A 20,676-nucleotide genomic window follows, 5' to 3' on the forward strand; every position below is an offset into this window, starting at 1 on the left:
GACATCAGACATGTAAATATTATTCGTTAGGACACAAATGACAAAAAAAATATATATATATATATATATATACACACATGAAGTGCTTTTTTTTTACATTCAACAATACAGTTTACTCGGTGTGAGTGTGCAGACAGACAGACAGACAGACAGACAGACACACCGACAGACAGACAGACAGACAGACAGACAGACACACACACACACACACACACACACACACACACACACACGATCCCCCTTTTAGATTTCTAACCCAACATAGGATAAGCAATAACCACGCCCTGTGGCGCTGGGATTGGCCAGGAGCAACACTGGAGGGCGAGCAGCCCAGCGATTTCATGAATCAACTGAAGAGCTCTTGAGAAGGACAGCGGGCTGCTGTGAGTGCCTTCTGCCCGCTGCTGCCTAGCTGTTCCTGTGTTTATTTTGATTTGTTCTGGTACACCGTCCTCGTCCATGTCTCCCTGTCATATCTATGATCGTTCCCGTTTTCCCCTCGGCTATTCAACACGTCCTCACCGCCCTCGCAAACTGATCGATCATTTCCTCATTCCTCCGATGATCAAACACATCTCTTGATTACTTTCTCCCGTTTTCTCCTGGCTGGCACAGAGGAAGGCGACTCCAGCTCGGCGTTTCAATGGCGTTTCTCCTATCTGCACAAGGAAGCGTTACCCGTTCTCTGCTTTCCCTCTTGCTCAATTTCAAAACAACAGCTGCGGTATGTGTTTGATCGCGTGCTGTCGGCTACCCTTTGAAGGCAGGGACCTGTGTCTGTGTGACAGGCTGGGCAAGTGTTTGCTGCAGGCGCTGCACCAATAAAAACAAAAACACGTCAAACACGTCCTTGGCGGGGAAGGCCATTGCTGATAACACGTCAAAGACGTCATTGGCGGTGAATGAGTTAAAGGGCTCATTATACTCGAGCAAGCTCCGTGGGGTGGAGCTCCGCGAGTCTCCGCGAGTCACCGTGCGGACCTCGCGGTGGGGCAGATGCTTTTATACTCAGAAGTGATCAGCCAAGTGATCAGCATGTATTGTACAATGGTAATAGTGAGAACAGCCCGTGGAAAAGTCGCAATGAAACGCTATTATGTGCAGTACTGAGTGCGCTTTCACTCTCAAACGACCGCACATCAGCACATGAATGAATCACCAAACTTGTTTTTACTGAATAGCCGTTTCAGTTCTCAGCCCTGATTGCCTACTCTGTGCTGCTTTTAATCTCTCTCAATCATGCTCTCAACACAACACATTTACTTGGTGAAATGACTAAAAACGAACAGTTGCAAATCAAAGTTTATAGCCTACCACATGGGTCAAGAAATGTGTTGAAAACACAGCCCAGTGTTCAGGGCTCAGTGGCTTGAAAGCGGCCATGTTTGGAGAGAAGCCGTGCGGAGGTCGCGCTGTGAGAAAAATCTTCAGGTACACGGTGAGCGCCCTACGGAGGTAGCGCCCAACCACGCCCAACAAATTTACGTCATTTGACGCGCCCGGCCCTCGCTCCACCCCCGCGCCCTTCACGGCATGGTGAGCATAAAGCAGGACACCTAAATGAAACTTGTGGGGTCAGCGTGCTTAGGTTGAGCGTTGCTTCAGTGTATAGTGTGAACGGAGGCTTAGGCCTATATGTTTTTTATACAAGTTCTACTGGTGGATGCTCATCAAGTTTAAAGGATCTGAATTATTTCACTAAAATAAGTCGAGACAACAACATTTGGGGATATTTGGAGCTAATTTTTGTTTTATTTTTTTCTCCAGGGGCGTCCGCCCCGCAACCCACGTTTGGGTCCCGACCCATCAGTTGAGAAACCCTGCTTTAGGCTATATGTTTCAGATAACTACTGCTAAGTAAACAAACTGGCCAGTGGATGCAAATCGGGTAGTCAAACTCAATGCTAATATGGTTTGTCCAAGTGGTAGCCGTACGTAGCTGCGCATGTGGCCAGTTGAGGAGATCAGGTAGTGACACCTATATTAAAATACATCAGTGATTTATGACATCACTGATAATGTCACTGAAGATGTCCCTGATGAGTCAAACTGATGACATCACAATTGCTCGTGTGACAACACTGATTACATCATCACTGATGACATCACAATTGCTCTGTGCGTAAGGCCCGCCTATAAACCGAGAGAAGAAGAAAGCTGGCGTTAGCTAGCATTTAGCTCTGTGCGCTATGTTACTTATGGGGCAATAAAACACCACTGAATGACCAGATTGATGTAGTGGTCGCCCAGTTCGAGTCATGCTGTTTCCATGAAGCCCACCAGCTTTGATATCTGTTGGCTAGTTGTTGATATTTATAACGTTAAAATAACATGACGTCATATGCGGACAACCCACTCAGCCATTTCCGCTCTGGGAACGCCTCCTTGACTCTGATTGGCTAAACGGACGGTGACTATCGGTGCATCATCCATTCGATACGTCTATCCAGAAAAAGTTCAGCCCTCTTGAACTTTTCAAAACGTATGCAAATTTGCTGGATACGTAGGCTCCATCAGTGCCGCACGGACAGACAGCTGTCTTCATCAGTGCTGCACGGACAGACAGCTGTCTTTCTTCATCAGTGCTGCACGGACAGACAGCTGTCTTTCTTCATCAGTGCTGCACGGACAGACAGCTGTCTTCATCAGTGCTGCACGGACAGACAGCTGTCTTTCTTCATCAGTGCTGCACGGACAGACAGCTGTCTTTCTTCATCAGTGCTGCACGGACAGACAGCTGTCTTCATCAGTGCTGCACGGACAGACAGCTGTCTTTCTTCATCAGTGCTGCACGGACAGACAGCTGTCTTCATCAGTGTTGCACGGACAGACAGCTGTCTTTCTTCATCAGTGCTGCACAGACAGACAGCTGTCTTCATCAGTGCTGCACGGACAGACAGCTGTCTTTCTTCATCAGGGCTGCACGGACAGACAGCTGTCTTCATCAGTGCTGCACGGACAGACAGCTGTCTTTCTTCATCAGTGCTGCACGGACAGACAGCTGTCTTCATCAGTGCTGCACGGACAGACAGCTGTCTTTCTTCATCAGGGCTGCACGGACAGACAGCTGTCTTTCTTCATCAGTGCTGCATGGACAGACAGCTGTCTTCATCAGTGCTGCACGGACAGACAGCTGTCTTTCTTCATCAGTGCTGCACGGACAGACAGCAGTCTTCATCAGTGCTGCACGGACAGACATCTGTCTTTTTTCATCAGGGCAGCACGGACAGACAGCTGTCTTCATCAGTGCTGCACGGACAGACAGCTGTCTTTCTTCATCAGTGCTGCACGGACAGACAGCTGTCTTCATCAGTGCTGCACGGACAGACAGCTGTCTTTCTTCATCAGGGCTGCACGGACAGACAGCTGTCTTTTTTCATCAGTGCTGCACGGACAGACAGCTGTCTTTTTTCATCAGTGCTGCACGGACAGACAGACAGCTGTCTTGAAAATGAATGGAAGTGAACAGAGAAATGAAGACGGACAGACACCACGGATCCATGTGGCCCCGCCCCCTTATGTGTGGCCACCACCTAAGTCTTGCCACAGACACTGATGATGTCATAGATCAGAGGTTTTCAAAGTGGGAAACAAGCCTTCAACTTTGACCTCCAAACAGCGTCAGGGGACACTCAGTGAATGGAAGTGAAAAAATTACATTTTGTTATCAAAATGAGATCACGTAGAATGAAAATAGCTTTGTCCCCAAGCTTTGTCTGGGGGGGGGGGGGTGGCGCACAGTCTCAGACTTTGAAAACCCCTGTCTTAGACGTGACATAATCAGCGATGTTATGCGACATCATCACCGATGACATCATCACCCATGACATCACTGATGACATCACTCACTGATAACATCATCACACATCATCGGTGTGACCTCACAATGTCATCACAATGTCATACATCCTCCCTGGCTGAGGCTATAAGTGGTGGGAGTATATTAAGTAGCATCCTCGGACCTGATCCTCTGACTATGGATGATGTTTACTTCGATGCGACCCCAGAGTCCAACCGTGTAGAGCTGAGCCCACTAGAGCGAGACCACAGAGATTTGAGTCCAAAAGAACTGAGACCAGAAGAGCGGAGCCCACTAGAGCTGAGCAGAGGAGAGCTGAGCTTAGTAGAATCCAGACGAGCAGAGTTAAGCTTAATAGAGCCGAGCCTAGGAGAGCAGAACCCAATAGGCCTGGTGGGCGGAGGAGAGCTGAACTCAATAGAGCTGAGCCGAGTAGAGCCACAAACAAATAGCTTGGATAGGGGTAATGCTGAGGTGCCGATGAGGTATTATCAGGAATTAATCAACTCTACAGAGGCAGACCAAGTTGGCTTATTTGTAAATGGGCGTATGTCTGTCAATTCAACTCAGACTGAGGAAAAGCACAGTAGTTGGTATTACGACTATCTTTTACCGTGTTGGGCAGAGTTTCTCGGGACGTTGCTGTTCGTCTTCAATGGCTGTGCCTCGATGATTGGTAGTGATCCAAAGACAGGAAGACTGCAGACAGCCATAGCTCATGGACTGGCTCTGTCCATCTGCGTCGCTAACACAACTAGAGACAGTGGGGGCCATTTGAATCCTGCAGTAACACTGGGAGTGGTCATGGCAGGTGGTTTGCACCCCTTCAGACTGATTCCATACTGGATATCTCAACTCCTTGGTGCCACAATAGGAGCTGCATTAACAAAGGCAGTGTTCTCTCAATCGCAGTTTGACGGTGCTTCTGGTGCAGCTTTTAAGGTGGGTGATGGAGCGAGTCTGTTTAGCGTCTTCACAGCAGAGGTCATCATGACGTTCCTCCTGGTCCTAACAGTTTGCAAGACCACCGTGAACAAACAGAGCAAGACCTTCTTGGCACCCTTCTGCATTGGACTGGTTGCCACTTGCAGTATTCTTGGACCTGGAAGAGTTTCTGGCGGCTGCATGAATCCAGCCAGAGCCTTTGGACCAGCACTGGTGGCCAACTACTGGTCCTATCACTGGGTCTACTGGGTTGGACCCTTGGTCGGCGCTATGCTAGTCGGTTTGGGGATGATGCCGGTTCTTTGGACGAGGCATCTTTTGGGCGGCCGAAGAACACGAGAGCTACAGCAGTCATTCTCAAATTTACCGAGATGATGTCTGTCGGTATCCATCCAGTCACCTGCATCTTGCAGAGCCCCACTCCCATTTGCCAGACATCCACCAGACCCATCATGGACATAAGCCAATGATGCCTCACTGCACAAGGGCCCAGGGAAGTTTGCAAGATTGAAGCGTGCGCTGGACAACAACATACTTCCTGATGCCTCAGAACACTTCAAGCAATTTGAACGGAGCATCTGAGGTTGGAAGAAGCTGCTCATCACTGACTCATACAGCTACAGCTGATTGCCATTCAGTGACACCATGAGAGGCATCACTGAGATGTATGGATGACCACAGCAGCTGGCCTTGAAGAGGATGTGTGATCTGATGGATGACACCAACATAATGGGCATATTAGAGCCTTCAACGTTCGAAGGCTAGTGGGCATATTGCACTAGTTGGGAAGCCAGGCCTTACCGGAGTTACGGTGCAGTGACTGCTGTGAAAGGGCAGCTGACAACTAGGGAAAGACCCCAACGGGGCTGTCATGGACTACCTATCTGTCATGGACTACCTACCTGTCATGGACTACCTGTCATGGACTACCATATGACGGCAGACTCTGTTGCTTTGTTACCCCTCATGGCTACAACAAGCTCAAAGAGCAAAATACGACAATGAATCAGATAATTGGCACTGCACTTTGAGAAATCAAATCAACTGGTTAAGTAGCTGTGGCTGGTCCAAATAACATCTCTCAAAGACCTAAGAATACATCAAGGCCAGATGAAGTGCTTGAAGGTCCATTATCAAGTCAGTGGAGTGAAGCTCAGCGGCCGGACACAGCAGTCTGCTCAGCATCAGCACCCCCCAGTGGCCTATAGGACAATGTTTCCCAAACTTTTTTTTCTTTTCTGGGGACCCACTTTAAAAAAAAATGACAAACCATCGGGACCCAACAGGCCTTATCTATAAATCTTATCTATACATCTGATCTATAAATCTTATCTATAAATCGTCAGACGGGCGAAGTTGTGCCTACAGTAAATGAACGTTTCTGACCATCTTTATTGCCATTTCCGCATCACTTTATATTATCTTGCAGGTAAACCTTGCAACTTTGTTTTATGCATGTGTTAGGCCTATTGAAAACATACACGTTACATTTGTTTTAGTTAAAATTGGCTAAGTTACAATTGTGATGTCATCAATGATGTTTCAGTGATGTCACTTGAGTAATTGTGATGTAATCAGTGATGTCACTCGAGCATTGTTGTGATGTCATCGGTGATGTCTCTCAAGCAACTGTGATGTAGTATGAGCCGATTGCGCACATTTGCACGATGGCGTCTAGGTGGGTGGACGGTGTCTGTCTGTCAGACACGATTTTGGGAGACCGCAGAGCAGGTGATTTCCATAACTGCAGCTATATGGCACATCATCTCCACCCAGGTATAGAGCACTGACGTGACGGAACATTGTGACATCATCAGTCATAAATCCCACAACATGTTGCGCCCATGGCAGGGTCTCCACCCTAGAGATCAAGGATGTCATAATATTATGAACGGGTGGTGCCTGTCTGTCACATTTGCACAAAACGTGACGGAATGTTGTGACATCATCAGTGACATTATCAGTGATGTCATAAATCCCACCACGTTGTGCCCATGGCGCATCGTCTCCACCTGCCGCAAAAAGAAGTGCAGCAGGAGAAAATGTAGCCTGGGTAAACCCATCCCCCACGTGACCTGCTCTCAGACCTGTTCTCAGTCACTATGTAGTGACTGGGAACTGAGAGAGCAGGTCACGTGGTGGCTGGGTTTACCTAGGCTAGAGAAAATGGCCTGTGCCTGTCTGTCCCTTACATATTCTGAGACTGAAAATGTAGGCAAGCTTCAATTAACTATGTGGGACTTGTGTGAGCTTTGTTTTCAATAATGTAGATGTCACCACAACAACACAAGCAGGTCTTAATTGACTGATCACCTGAATTAGCTTCAATTACATTAAATTTAAACTCATTGATTTCTCCACTGGCAATTAGATGTCTCCACATTCATGTCATGTTGCCTTTCTTGCCTGATGAATTGACTGTTGAGTTGATAAGATTTAACCTTCCATTCACTGTGGCAACAATGCACGCACACACACACACACACACACACACACACACGCACGCATGCACGCACGCACACACACACAGGCACGCACGCACGTACGCACACACACAGGCACGCACACACGCACGCACACACACGCACGCACGCGCGCGCGCACACACACACACACACACAGGCACGCACACACACGCACGCACGCACACACACACACACACACACACACAGCATATAATATGGATGCAAAGTGAAAGTGGGCTGAGAGGAGGGAGAGAAGTAGCAGATGGATTTGTGAAAATGTGAGCACGTGGCAGTGTTGCCTCCTGTTGGGGGCCCTTGGATGCCAGTATTGCAACCGCCAGTGGAGGGCGCCGTTTACCTCAGAGGTGCAACAGTTGGGAGGTTAAGTCACACACATAGTCTACTGTACATAGATACAGTACCAGTCAAAAGTTTGGGCACATTTGTACTATATACCAATACACATCAGTGTCTGTCATAAATAACTGATTATGAACAAGAGAAAAGCCAGCACTCCAAATGTCTTTTTGTTGATTTATTTCCTCCTCAGTACACCTGGGCAGCAGCAATGAACGTTTCAGTCAGAGACCTTCCTCAGCGTTGTCAACGCTGAGGAAGGTCTCTGACTGAAACGTTCGTTGCTGCTGCCCAGGTGTACTGAGGAGGAAATAAATCAACAAAAAGACATTTGGAGTGCTGGCTTTTCTCTTGTTCATAATTCGTGCTTGCCTTGCACCCAGTGAGTTTTTAATATTTTCGAGTGTGCTTGCAACCTGACTTTCTACTTTATAAATAACTGATGACATTTGCTTAAAGGAGAAGTTTTTTTTTTAAACCTGGACCTTATTTCCAGCTTTAATTATGATTTTTAACTCACCCTGAAAAGTTTTTTCTTAAATGGATCCACCACAACGTTATTATGCACCGAGCAGCGGCCTGGAATAGGAAATAGGGCATGTGTAAAGCGTGTATTTACTTCCTGTAAATAGCTTATTTTCTGACACAAGTGGCTCATATCCTTATTATAATGATACTGACCTAAATGTGACCTGCTCTAAGGATATGAGCCACTGCGTGTCAGAAAACAAGTGATTTACAAGACGTAAATACACACATTACGCAGCCCTATCTCCTCTGTTCCAGGCTGTTGCTCGGTGCTTATTAACATTGCATTACGCAGCCCTATCTCCTCTGTTCCAGGCTGTTGCTCGGTGCTTATTAACATTGTGGTGGATCCATTAAAAAAAGAAGGGTGAGTTAAAAATCACAATTAAAGCTGGAAATAAGGTCCAGGTTGTAAAAAAAAAAAAGGTAATTCTCCTTGCCAGAAGGAGGCGGTAATGCAACATAAAGGATGCCAACTGCCATGAAACACCACAGAAGAAGAGCTTGGGGGCCGAAGAGGGGGACATGAGAGGGGAGGGCAGGAGAGGGGAGGCGGGGTCACGTTACACACTTATTAATAACCAGCATCTCCTCTTCCTCTTTGTAAACTAATAGCTGGCTCGGCTCTCACACTGTCTCTCTCTGCAGCCCCTCCTCTCTTTACCTCACTCTCTCTCCTTTTACATTACATTACATTACATTACCACATTTGGCAGACGCTTTTATCCAAAGCGACTTACAATAACAGATTTATCAGCAATAGAGCAATCAACTATGCAACACAGTCTATGACAACTACAACTTCTGAAGGAATGTTTCCACTGTACTCTCTGGTATCTCTCTATCTCGCTCTCTCTCCTTTTCCACTGCACCTTCTGGTGTCTCTCTATCTCAATTCAGTTCAAATATGCTTCATTGGCATATTAGGACATAATTGTGAATATGTGCTCTCTCTCTCCTTCAATTCAATTTAGTGAGCTTTACTAGTATGATATACCGTATGTGTTGCTCAATCAAATCACAGTAACAAGAATAATAATAATAATAATAATAATAATAATGATGATACTTTTCTCTGTTCTGTCCCTCTTATTTATGCCCCCCCTCTCTCTCTCTCTCGTCTGCACCTCCTGGTATCTCTCACATACACTTTAGGTCTGTATCTTCTTGATCTTGCTGTAACTCTCTCCCCTCTTCCCTTCTTTGCATCCCCTCCCTCCCCTTCTCCCTCTCTATCTCCTCTGCTGATGATGAAGTCTTCCTAAATATACTCCAACATGCATGCATGTATGGACTGCATGCACACACACACACACACACACACACACACACACAGCAGAATATGACATACATGACACTGTCGTGTCAGCCATTCCACAGGATAGACACCATGCACTGATGCACACACCCCCTCTCTGTCTCTCTCTCTGTCCCTGCCTCCCCCCTCTGTCTCTCTCCATGGCTCCCCCTCTCTCTCTGTCTCTCTCTCTGTCCCTGCCTCCCCCTCTGTCTCTCTCCATGGCTCCCCCTCTCTCTCTGTCTCTCTCTCTCCCTGCCTCCCCTCTCTCTCTCTCTGTCTCTCTCCCTCCCTGCCTCGCCTCTCTCTCTCTCCCTGCCTCCCCTCTCTCTCTCTGTCTCTCTCACTGCCTCGCCTCTCTCTGTCTCTCTCTCTCCCTGCCGCCCCCTCTCTCTCTCTCTCTCCCTGCCTCGCCTCTCTCTGTCTCTCTCTCTCCCTGCCTCCCCCTCTCTCTCTCTCTCTGTCTCTCTCCCTGCCTCCCCCTCTCTCTCTCTCTCTGTCTCTCTCCCTGCCTCGCCTCTCTCTGTCTCTCTCTCTCCCTGCCTCCGCCCCTCTCTCTCTCTCTCTCTCTCTCTCTGTCTCTCTCCCTCCCTGCCTCACCTCTCTCTGTCTCTCTCTCCCTGTCGCCCCCTCTCTCTCTCTCTGTCTCTCTCCCTGGCTCGCCTCTCTCTGTCTGTCTGTCTCTCTCTCTCCCTGCCTCCCCCCCTCTCTCTCTCTCTCTCTCTGTCTCTCTCCCTCCCTGCCTGACACCAAAGGCATCAGGAGACAATTCCCCAGGCAGGAATCAAACCCAGGAACTTCTTGCTGTGAAGCGAGACTGCAAGGCGAGAGTGCTACCACCCACTGCACCACTGTGTCCCCTTAGGAATAACTCTATAGAATAAGTTTCCCATCTTGCATTCATTCTGCAAATGATGGACATTCATCATATATATACGGTATATATATATATATATATATATATATATATATATATATATATATATACTGTATATATACATATATATTAGGGATGTTCGATATTGGCTTTTTTACCGATATCCGATATCCGATAATGTCCAACTCTTAATTTCCGATACCGATATCAACCGATATCAACCGATACCGATATAAGCGGGCTTTTTTTCCACCAAAATTTCACGTAACAAGTTACATAATGTAGCTTAATGTAGCTGAAGAGTTTATGCATGTTGTGTTAAAGTTGTAAGTGTTAGAGAAGCGAGCTTGTGACCAGAAGGTCGTCGGTTCAATCCCCGGGACCGGCAGGATAAATCTGGGTGGGGAAAGTGAAAAGGCAGCGCTTGCCCCTCCCTCATTACCACCACTGAGGTGCCCTTGAGCAAGGCCCTTAACCCCAACCGCTCCAGTGGAGCTGCTCAGTGGCCAACAGATCAGACTGTGGTTGTACTGGTCAGCTTCCAGGTATGAATGTGTGTGAGAATGTGAACAGGGCACTCCTGAAAAAGAGAGCATTGCTCTCAGTGAGACTCCCCCTGTATTCAAAATATATATATATATATATATCGGCATGAAAACCGATACCGATATTTTCCGATATCGATTTTTTTATGCTAATATCGGCCGATAATATCGGTAGGCAGATAATATCGGACATCCCTAATATATATACATATATATACATATATGGTGTGTATATTATATAAATTATATATATATAATATTATTATATATTTATATGGTTATCCAGAGGGACCAAAGTGGTACATTTCAAACAAAATTGTAATGTCCCCTCGCCATCTACCAGACCATTATGATAACTTACGACAGCTGAGAGCAAAACTTGCATTTTCCAAACAGCTCCTCTACTACCCAGAGTGCAGCAATTACACCATTTGCATGTCAAAGTTGATATAAGATCAGGAGTCCAGACAAGTTAAAATCTAAATGAAATTGCATTTAGATTTCATCTTGCTTCTGTATGACGTATTTCCTGTTGTATTTCCAGAGAAAGGCATGTTGATGTTGATTTTCAAGGAAGTAATTAAGCAATATCACACGAGAGGGAGTGCTGTTGTTGGCTAATATCGACACGGCTGTGATTCGGTCGTAGATAGAAAATCACAGCAGTGGCGATATTAGACAACAACAGCACGACCTCGAGTGTGATATTGCTTTTATACAACAGTTCTATTAAACAAAGCTGATTAAAAACATGACAAAAAGCGGAGAAAATATATGATTTCTCTATTTATTCCTCCGCCAACAAAAATAGTCCCCTCAGCTTTCCGCTTTGCCGAAAATGTAGCCTAATTAACTGCAGGCTGGTATTTGTTTTGTTGATTAGAGCAGATGTGAAGCGGAGTGATATAGCCTACCCTACACACAGTGAAGCGCCAGTGTGTTATTGTGAAATATCAGCACTGGTAGGATCCCTCTTGTCCAATCAAATTGCTCGGCCGGAACTACCTGTTGTATAATGGGATTTTAAATGCAAGAAAATGTTTTGGCATTTCTTTTAAAGGTGTATGCTATGACATGCTGACATGCTATGACATGCTGACATGCTATGACATGCTGACATGCATCGAAGCTAACAGGGTGTTTTCATTTGACTGACTTCACACACCAAGGCACACATCAATATGGACACACTCAGCGCTGCCTCTCCATGTGTCTCTAGTCTAGACTGTGAAAAAGGACGTAGTGAGTGTGACATCAGCCATACTGTTTGAAGGTGAAAAAGCTTACCGGTATATTATAATACAACTTATATTTATACTGTATATTTTAGCAGAAGTTGGGTTGTGGTCCCATTGACTTGCATGGAGTTGGGACGGCTACAAATTCACCCGTGGTTTCGGCCGCTTGGTCTGCTCCCACAGAGCAACTCTACACTCTGACCCTCTGCGTGGACTGCGTGGCAGCCATCTTGTCCGCAGCGTTGCCCCACAGAGGCCTTATTTTTAGCGAGGGCCGGGCTCCTCCGCAAAACTTAATATGGGAATGGAATCTTGACACCCTCCTCTCCTCCCGTTCTCACCATGCATCCATCACTATAGGCTACCTTCAAGCCTCCATGACACCACAAGCTGGTGTCTCTGGCCCTCAAACAGTCCTCTTTAACTTTCTCCACCCCCGACCCCCAACATCTTGGGTTGGAATTGGGGGGTTAGATCACCATATGATTCCCGAGCGCGGCACTGCTGCCGCTCACCGCTCCCCCAGGGGATGGGTCAAATGCGGAGAACAAATTTCACACACTCAGGTGTGTGACAATCAGTGGGACTTTACTTTACTCATCTCAAACAGTCCTCTCTAACTTTCTCCACCCCCGAACCCCAACACATCCACCTCCACCTCCGACCCCCGACCCCTCATCTCCCACTTTGCTCCAACTCTCACTCTTGCATTCAGTCTTGATCTTGATCACTGTCTCTTTTTGCAGCCTCCAACAGGTGGCCACCTGACCTAAAGATAGCTCCTCCCATGTTCTGACCACCCGCTCCTACCCCCCCTCAGTCCCCTCCCCACCCCTCCTACCCCCCCTCACTCCCCTCCCCACCCCTCCTACCCCCCCCTCACTCCCCTCCCACTGTCATTCCGACATTTTTGGCACGGCTCAAACCCCCGTGTTGTTGCCCCCTCACATACTGACTCATGTCGCCCAAAATGGCCCCGCCCCCCTGCTCACGTGTAGTCCCGCCCCTCTCCTCGCTCAGCCAGTGGTGTTGGCAGACCCACCTGTAGTCCCGCCCCCCTCCTGGCTCAGCCAGTGGCGTTGGCAGAGCCACGTGTAGTTCTTTTTTAAAAGGGGGGGCGTCGCTGTCTGACCTGCTCTTCTCTAGCCGGTGGGGATAGAAAGTGGACCAACTCTCATTAGGAACCTTTCCGTGTTGTTTTTCTATTTTGTCCCTTTCTACCCCACCGACCGACAGTTCACCTGCTCAGGCTCTGAGAAGAGGCGGTGTTGTGACCACCAGGCGACGATCACCATGAAGTGGGCCTGGGTGTTCCTGGGGGTCGTCCTCTCTTTGGGGAGCCTGTCCTGGGGCGAGATGGGCCTGGAAGTCCCCGAGTACGACGGCCAAGACCGCGTGCACGACCTGACCCACAAGAACTACAAGTCGGTCATGAAGAAGTACGACGTGATGGTGATCTACTACCACAAACACGTGGAGGGGAACCGCATGGCCGTGAAGCAGTTTCAGATAGAAGAGCTGGCCTTGGAGGTGGGTCTCTGCCAAGCATGACACCGGATGGATCTGTGCCCCGGTTGGGGGAAGGGTCATGGTGGGAGGAAGGGGACTCCAGAGGGGGAATCCTGGATGCACTCACCACTTCTGCAGTTAGGGTTTCAGCCGAGTGGAGTTACCGCTGCATGACAGGTGAAGCCAAGGAGGAAATCAAACAAAACAGGTGCAGATTATTGGGTAAGGTTGAATTGGGGGATTCGCGGATGCTTCCAGTGTGGCATACTGCCAAGTATGACAGGATAGATACTGACTGTGGGAGGAAGAGGGGGGGGGAGGAATTCATAAGGGACTCCTATCTTATCTGTGATTGATTGAGCTTGTCTTGACACAATGGATCACATTGCCCCAAAAGAACACAACCCACCCGAGGTATCAACCTCAAATAAAAATGAAAGGATTTGAGCGTTTCAGAGTCCAGAGAGGGTTAGGGTTAACCCTAACCCAGAGAGGTTCCACTCAGAGAGTAACCTAACCCTAACCCACTCAGAGAGTGGAGACCTCCACCAAGGCCAATGTCTTCTCACTTGTAACGGCTCCCTCCTTGGCTCCATGCTACATCCTTCCACAAAGTTCTGTGAATATCTGGCCAGTAGTTTTTCCATAATCCTGCAGACAAACGGCACTGAAAATAGAACCTCGTTGGCGGAGAGAATAATAAAATATATTGACCCAGAACTGGAGATAATGCTTTTATTAGAGGGAATTAGCATCATGTTTATGAATTTAAAGGAACCAGTATGATTGTGTTGTCAGACTGATGCCTGGAACTCCACTGACAAGGAATGAACATTGTCTTTCAATGACCTTTGTGATCTTTGGCAAACCTCTGCAGCATGAATACAAACTGTACTAGTGCATGAGAGATTACTTATTCAGAAAATGAAATGAGTGATATTGACCAGCAGGGGGCTCAGATACGAGCAGTCTGCTTCTGCAGACTTGCCGGTTTCTTTCCCAAAACGCTATCCATTTATAGGAAAAATAATTATTAGCTCATATTTGTCCTTCAGTAGGCTATCTGTCAAAATGACAGCATCTAATCTTGTAAAGTGTTATCATTTGGTCGGGTAAGGGCTTCATTTCAGCTACTGTACCATTACGTAATGCTACCAACCATTCTGCAACAAAATGTGTAATTTCTCTCTCTCCAGATCTCAGATCTGCTCTTCCTCTCATTTACTTACTCCTAGTCTAAGATGAGTTTGATTTAAATTCAGTGTGACAATTTGACCATTTTCTCTACTTTTGACCTTCTGCTACCGAGAAGCCTTGGATTGTTTCTGGTATATCGTGCTTCTCACTCTTAGATTCTCATTCTCATACAGACACCAATGATCTACAATTATACAATATATATATATATATATATATATATATATATATATATATATATATATATATTGTATAATTGTAGATCATTATATATATATATATATATATATATATATATATATATATATATATATATATATATATATATATAATGATCTACAATTATACAATATGGAAACATGCTATTTTGCAGAGATAAAGTCATGAAGGGATGTTATGCAGCACAGTACAGTACAGTACAGCACAGTACAGCACAGTACAGTACAGCACAGTACAGTACAGTACAGCACAGTACAGCACAGTACAGTACAGTACAGCACAGTACAGCACAGTACAGTACAGTACAGCACAGTACAGCACAGTACAGTACAGTACAGCACAGTACAGCACGGCACAGTACAGCACAGTACAGTACAGTACAGCACAGTACAGCACAGTACAGTACAGTACAGCACAGTACAGCACAGTACAGTACAGTACAGCACAGTACAGCACGGCACAGTACAGCACAGCACAGTACAGTACAGCACAGTACAGCACAGTACAGTACAGTACAGCACAGTACAGCACGGCACAGTACAGCACAGTACAGTACAGTACAGTACAGTACAGCACAGTACAGTACAGTACAGTACAGCACAGTACAGCACAGTACAGCACAGTACAGCACAGTACAGCACGGCACAGTACAGCACAGTACAGTACAGCACAGTACAGCACAGCACAGTACAGTACAGCACAGTACAGTACAGCACAGCACAGTACAGTACAGTACAGCACAGTACAGTACAGTACAGCACAGCACAGTACAGTACAGCACAGTACAGCACAGTACAGTACAGCACAGTACAGCACAGTGGCTTTACAGTAGGCTGCTTTACATTACAGTAAACGTGAGCACCATGCTATTTCGCCCACACGCCCTGTACACCCGCCCACACGCCCTGTACAGCGTACAGGTCAGCGGACAACAACCTTGTGTATGAGGCAGGTACTGTTTTATTGTGATTGTGTATGAGGCAGGTACTGTTTTATTGTGATTGTGTATGAGGCAGGTACTGTTTTATTGTGATTGTGTATGAGGCAGGTACTGTTTTATTGTGATTGGTGTATAAAGCAGGTACTGTTTTATTGTGATTGTGTATGAGGCAGGTACTGTTTTATTGTGATTGCTACATGTATGACGGTGGAAATACGGCGTCCCTGTCTGAGACTCAGCATGAGAAGCATCCAGGCTGTGTCTCACGTTGGGGCATGTGTTGCTCTGCCTCTCACAGCAGTGTCCTCTTACAGAGGCAGGTTGCCTTACACCAGCCTCCATAAGTCACCTCTGGAAATAGCCCGCGACAGCACTGCATGCTAGCAAGAGGCTAACAGCCCTCCAGGGAGAGCACCATATCTCACCTCCATTTCTCACTCTGTTGTGTTACTAACAGCGTTGGGCAACGACTTTGATTACTTTGCCCAGTAACTAGTAATGTAAGGGATTACAATTTCCAAACACAAATTATCTTACAGTTCCTAATCTAATAACTTCAAGTTACTCCATTACTTTCTCCAGAAGCACTGGCACAGTGCTAAAATGAACTGTGGAGATAGTTCTGGCTGGACGACTGCATTGGCAGAACTTGATTTCTTTAGTCCAAATACATAAAAAGATCAAAAGTGTGGAGTTTGGCTGATTGTTGACTCCTGTAAGGTTCATTATTGTCCCAATAAAGTGGTTTCAGTCCTAAAAGGAACTGGCTAAACAAGTTGTAAGTCACATGTTTGGAAGGAGAGCAAAAGTCATATAGAAAGTAACGAGTAATGTAAAATAAAATAAATATAATAGTAAATAATTACTCTTGAAACCAAGTAATAAGTAAAGTAATTGTATTGTTTTTAAATGTGTAAGTAATTAGTTACACTTCCTGAGTAACTTGCCCAACACTGGACTAACCATGGCCTAAAATTCATTTTGTAAATTGGGGAGGGGAGGGGGGGGGGGGGTGGGGGTTACATTGCAGGGGAGGATACGAGTGTGGTGGTTCTCAACATGGGTTCTGGTCCGGTGATGACCAGGAGGCTACAAGGTGCTAGAGAGGGAAAGATTGTGTTTAAGATGCAGCTCTGCTATTGGCCCGTAATCGGTGACTGTCAATCACCAGAGTTTTCACATGTGATCCATTAGGTCAGCTTTGAGGAAGAGTCCAGAGCTAACCGGAGCAGGTTCCCCAGTGGACTAGTTGACTTCCTGCCAGTCTTGGCCATTCAGCCAATCAGGAGTGAGCTCTTGAGGCGCTCAGAGGGGACGCTGAAAATAGCTGATAGCCACTCATATAAGAAATATGAATTATTAAGTTATACTGTAGGGCTGAGGGAATAAAATCGTAATTGCTTTTGTTAAGGGAATGCATATAAGTCTATGTAAATACCCCCAGAAGTGGCCTAAGTAAGTGTTCAGTACACAAAAAAGCTATTCAATTGCGGTAACATGAGTAAATGTAATTAATTACTTTACTTCTCTTGAACTTGTTTTTTGGTGTCCCTTTAAGTGGCAGAGAGAGAGAGAATGCAGACACACCAGAAATCCCCACAGCTAAGAGAGGTATAGCGTGACCACCATGATCCCCTGAAAACGAAACCCCTGGTCAGATGGACACACACACACACACACACACACACACACACACACACGACACCGTGTTACAAATCACCAACAAACTCAACATCTTTCACTCAGAAAGGTTGTGTGCTGGGGGTACGGCGGTGCAGTGGTAAGCGCTGTCGCCTCACAGCTCGAAGGTCCTGGGTTCGATTCCCACCTGGGACGCTGTGAACGCTGAAGGAATGCGTGCCCGTCCGCATGTCCTCGAGTGCCCACCGCCCGAGTGGGGTCATCAAAAGGGCCTTTCTGTGTGGAGTTTGCATGTTCTCCCCGTGCCTCCCGGGGGTTTCCTTAGGAACCCCCTTCACCAAAACATGCAATATCCTGGTTGCTAATGTGGTTCCTCCTCTGGTCATTGTGGGCGCCTGTTCAGAGGGAGGGAAACCGGTTGGAATAGCGTGAACCTCCCACGTGCTATGTCCTACCGGTGAAGCTTCCTCTGTCAGGTGAAAAGAAGTGGCTGGCTAACTGCCCATGTCTCGGAGGAAGCATGGAGTCAGTTTCGGCTCTCCCCAGATCGGCAGAGGGTGGAGTAGCAACCAGGATAAATAAAAGTAAATTAGCACTAAGGGGGATAAAAATGGGATAAAAAATCGGGGAAAAAATATTAAGAATAAAAAAAAAAAAGGTTGTTTGCTGGACAGAGTGACCCTGTCACAGCTCAAATATGTCTTATATGTGACCTCTGACCCCAGCTGGAGTCGTCTTCACTTGGAAAATAAGACCAAATGTCCTCACAGCAGTGAGAGCGTAGGACTTTGGCCTCCTCTACAGTATGCTGCACCTAGCATGCACCTAGCATGCACCTAGCATGCACCTAGCATGCACCTAGCATACGGTACCTACAGTATGCTGTGGATCCACTCTTCCATCCTAGAAGATGTGAGGACATGAGTGAATCCCAGAGTTGCTCAAGTTCGCCTGGCAACAGATTGAGAGAGAGAGAGAGAGATTATTTATTATTATGATTGATTATTCTTACGATTATTATTGTTCCCATTTAGAAGAACTGACTGTAGTGAGAAAATGCCTCTCAGTCACATCGGTGGTGTGGCCGTATTTTAGTTTAGAGAAATATGAAAATGTAAGATGTCAAATATTGTGACAAAAGACTGTCTTTTAATATGAATATCCCGTTGTTTATTTTACAACATCTGCTTTAATGCACCCCTATCTTTTGATTTTTTTGTAATCGAGAATTAAAAATAAATCAACTGTGTGTGTGTGCGCGTGCGTGCGCGTGCGTGTGTGTGTGAGTATAGGAGGAACAGAGAGAATGAGGGAGAGGAGAGACAGTTGCAGATCAAAGTTAAAGTGAGTAACAAAAGTGATGAAATGCTGCAATAGGCTACTGTTATTTAGGTTAGCTAATTAGCCCAGCTGACTCTCTAAGTTTAAACTAGCCATACCATGTATGCTGGATGTGTTTGCAGCGATTGCAAATTCACCCTGGTTAAACATAATTAAGACATAAAGACGGTGTCCAAAACAGGGGCGTAGATATAGACAGTGCAGGCAGTGAGGGCCCGTGGAGAGAGCAGGCTCTGCAACAACATAATGGGCAGAGAAGGGGCCCGTGGTGCAAATGACTCAAATTGCCACTCCAGAAATACGCCTGTGTTCAGATAAGAACACACATTAGATCTCAAGTGGTCCCAGCTATAAGCCCTCGAAAGGCATGTCATGTCTTTTTTTGTGTGTAAAATAGTCAATAGCAAGTAGCAATCTATATATCAAAATGATATGCTTATTATGCTAACATGAAATCAACATTCATCAAACCACAGTGAAATAAACAGCTCCTCTGCTCTCAGGTGCTGCTTACTTTGTTAGCAGGTGTCAGAGCGCTGTCCATGGTTCTGATAGCTTGCTCTATATGACCTCTCTATTTTCCCCAAACAATAGCCAACACACAGCTAAAGCCACACCACAAATCTGTCTTCAAATATCAGAGTCCACCTCGTTATTTTCGTTCAGAAACCTACCTAACAGTCAGTCTAGGCCAGCGGTGTGAAACATACGGCCCGCGGCCAGAACCGGCCCACCAAAGGGTCCAATCCGGCCCATGGGATGACTTTGCAAAGTGAGAAAATTGCACATTACGCACTCATGAATTGTAATTAAACTATTTTCATTACCCCTGAATATAGAGAAGAATTACTGCAGTTACCATCGATTGTAAAACGATTGTAAATGTTTGAATGTATGCGTGCCTCTGTGTGTGTGTGTGTGTGTGTGGGTGGGTACTTTGAGAGCAACACAAACCAGAGTCAAATTCCTTGTATGGGTACATACAGTACTTGGCCAATAAAGCTGATTCTGATCAGTTTTATTGAGAAGTAGCCTAAGCATGTCCACCAATTGTTTTATGAAATGTGGAAAAACAGATATAATATCGCTGAAATTCCACTTCTTTTTTTCCAAAGACATCTCAGGCTGTTCATCTGTTTTGTAAATGGATGGTCCATTCACTGTGTGGGAATGTTTTCAAAGATATACTTATACAGAGTCTCTCAGTCTGACGACTAATAAGCCTCTGGGACAGACGGTTGATATTTCAGGGTTTCAGCTGTAGAACAGACATCCGTGCCAAGACTTCTTCTTCTGTCGTTCTTGTTTACAGTCCGGCATCATCTCATATGGAGCTATCTGTTCATAAAGATGTTGAAATGCTGTCTGAACCTAAAATACATCTCATATGGAGCTATCTGTTCATAAAGATGTTGAAATGCTGTCGGAACCTAAAATACATCTCATATGGAGCTATCTGTTCATAAAGATGTTGAAATGCTGTCGGAACCTAAAATACCTACGATTGATCAACTCCATCTCCATTCTTGTGTCAATCGGACAAATGCCGGTGGCGCACAGAAGCGCTCCACACTGGAAACCCAGAAATATCAGAGTCTTATTGATCGTCAGACTGATGGCTTCCAGACTGATGGCTTCCAGACTGATGGCTTCCAGACTGATGGCTTCCAGACTGATGGCTTCCAGACTGATGGCTTCTAGACTGATGGCTTCCAGACTGATGGCTTCCCAGATTGACTTCATGCCAAAAGTGACAGGAACATTTGGAGGTGTTGTTA

General features: G+C 46.1%; 1 protein-coding gene and 1 pseudogene across 2 annotated transcripts in view; both read left to right on the forward strand.

The window, feature by feature from the left end:
- Positions 1–3,976: 3,976 nt before the first annotated feature.
- LOC310779749 (aquaporin-8 pseudogene) lies at positions 3,977–12,824 on the forward strand (annotated as a pseudogene). Its single transcript has 3 exons — positions 3,977–4,231; positions 4,370–5,020; positions 12,798–12,824. The product of its transcript is annotated as an aquaporin-8 pseudogene (transcript).
- Positions 12,825–13,214: 390 nt separating this feature from the next.
- Positions 13,215–20,676, forward strand: part of casq1b (calsequestrin 1b) — a 54,656-nt gene continuing 47,194 nt past the window's right edge. Inside the window, exon 1 of the mRNA XM_083640404.1 lies at positions 13,215–13,581. Coding sequence (XP_083496530.1) covers positions 13,345–13,581 — 237 coding nt within the window. The 5' untranslated portion in view covers positions 13,215–13,344. The remainder of the gene's footprint in view (positions 13,582–20,676) is intronic.

This window comes from Poromitra crassiceps, assembly GCF_964638095.1.
Source record: "Poromitra crassiceps genome assembly, chromosome: 7".
In the NCBI taxonomy this organism is placed as follows: Eukaryota; Metazoa; Chordata; class Actinopteri; order Beryciformes; family Melamphaidae; genus Poromitra; species Poromitra crassiceps.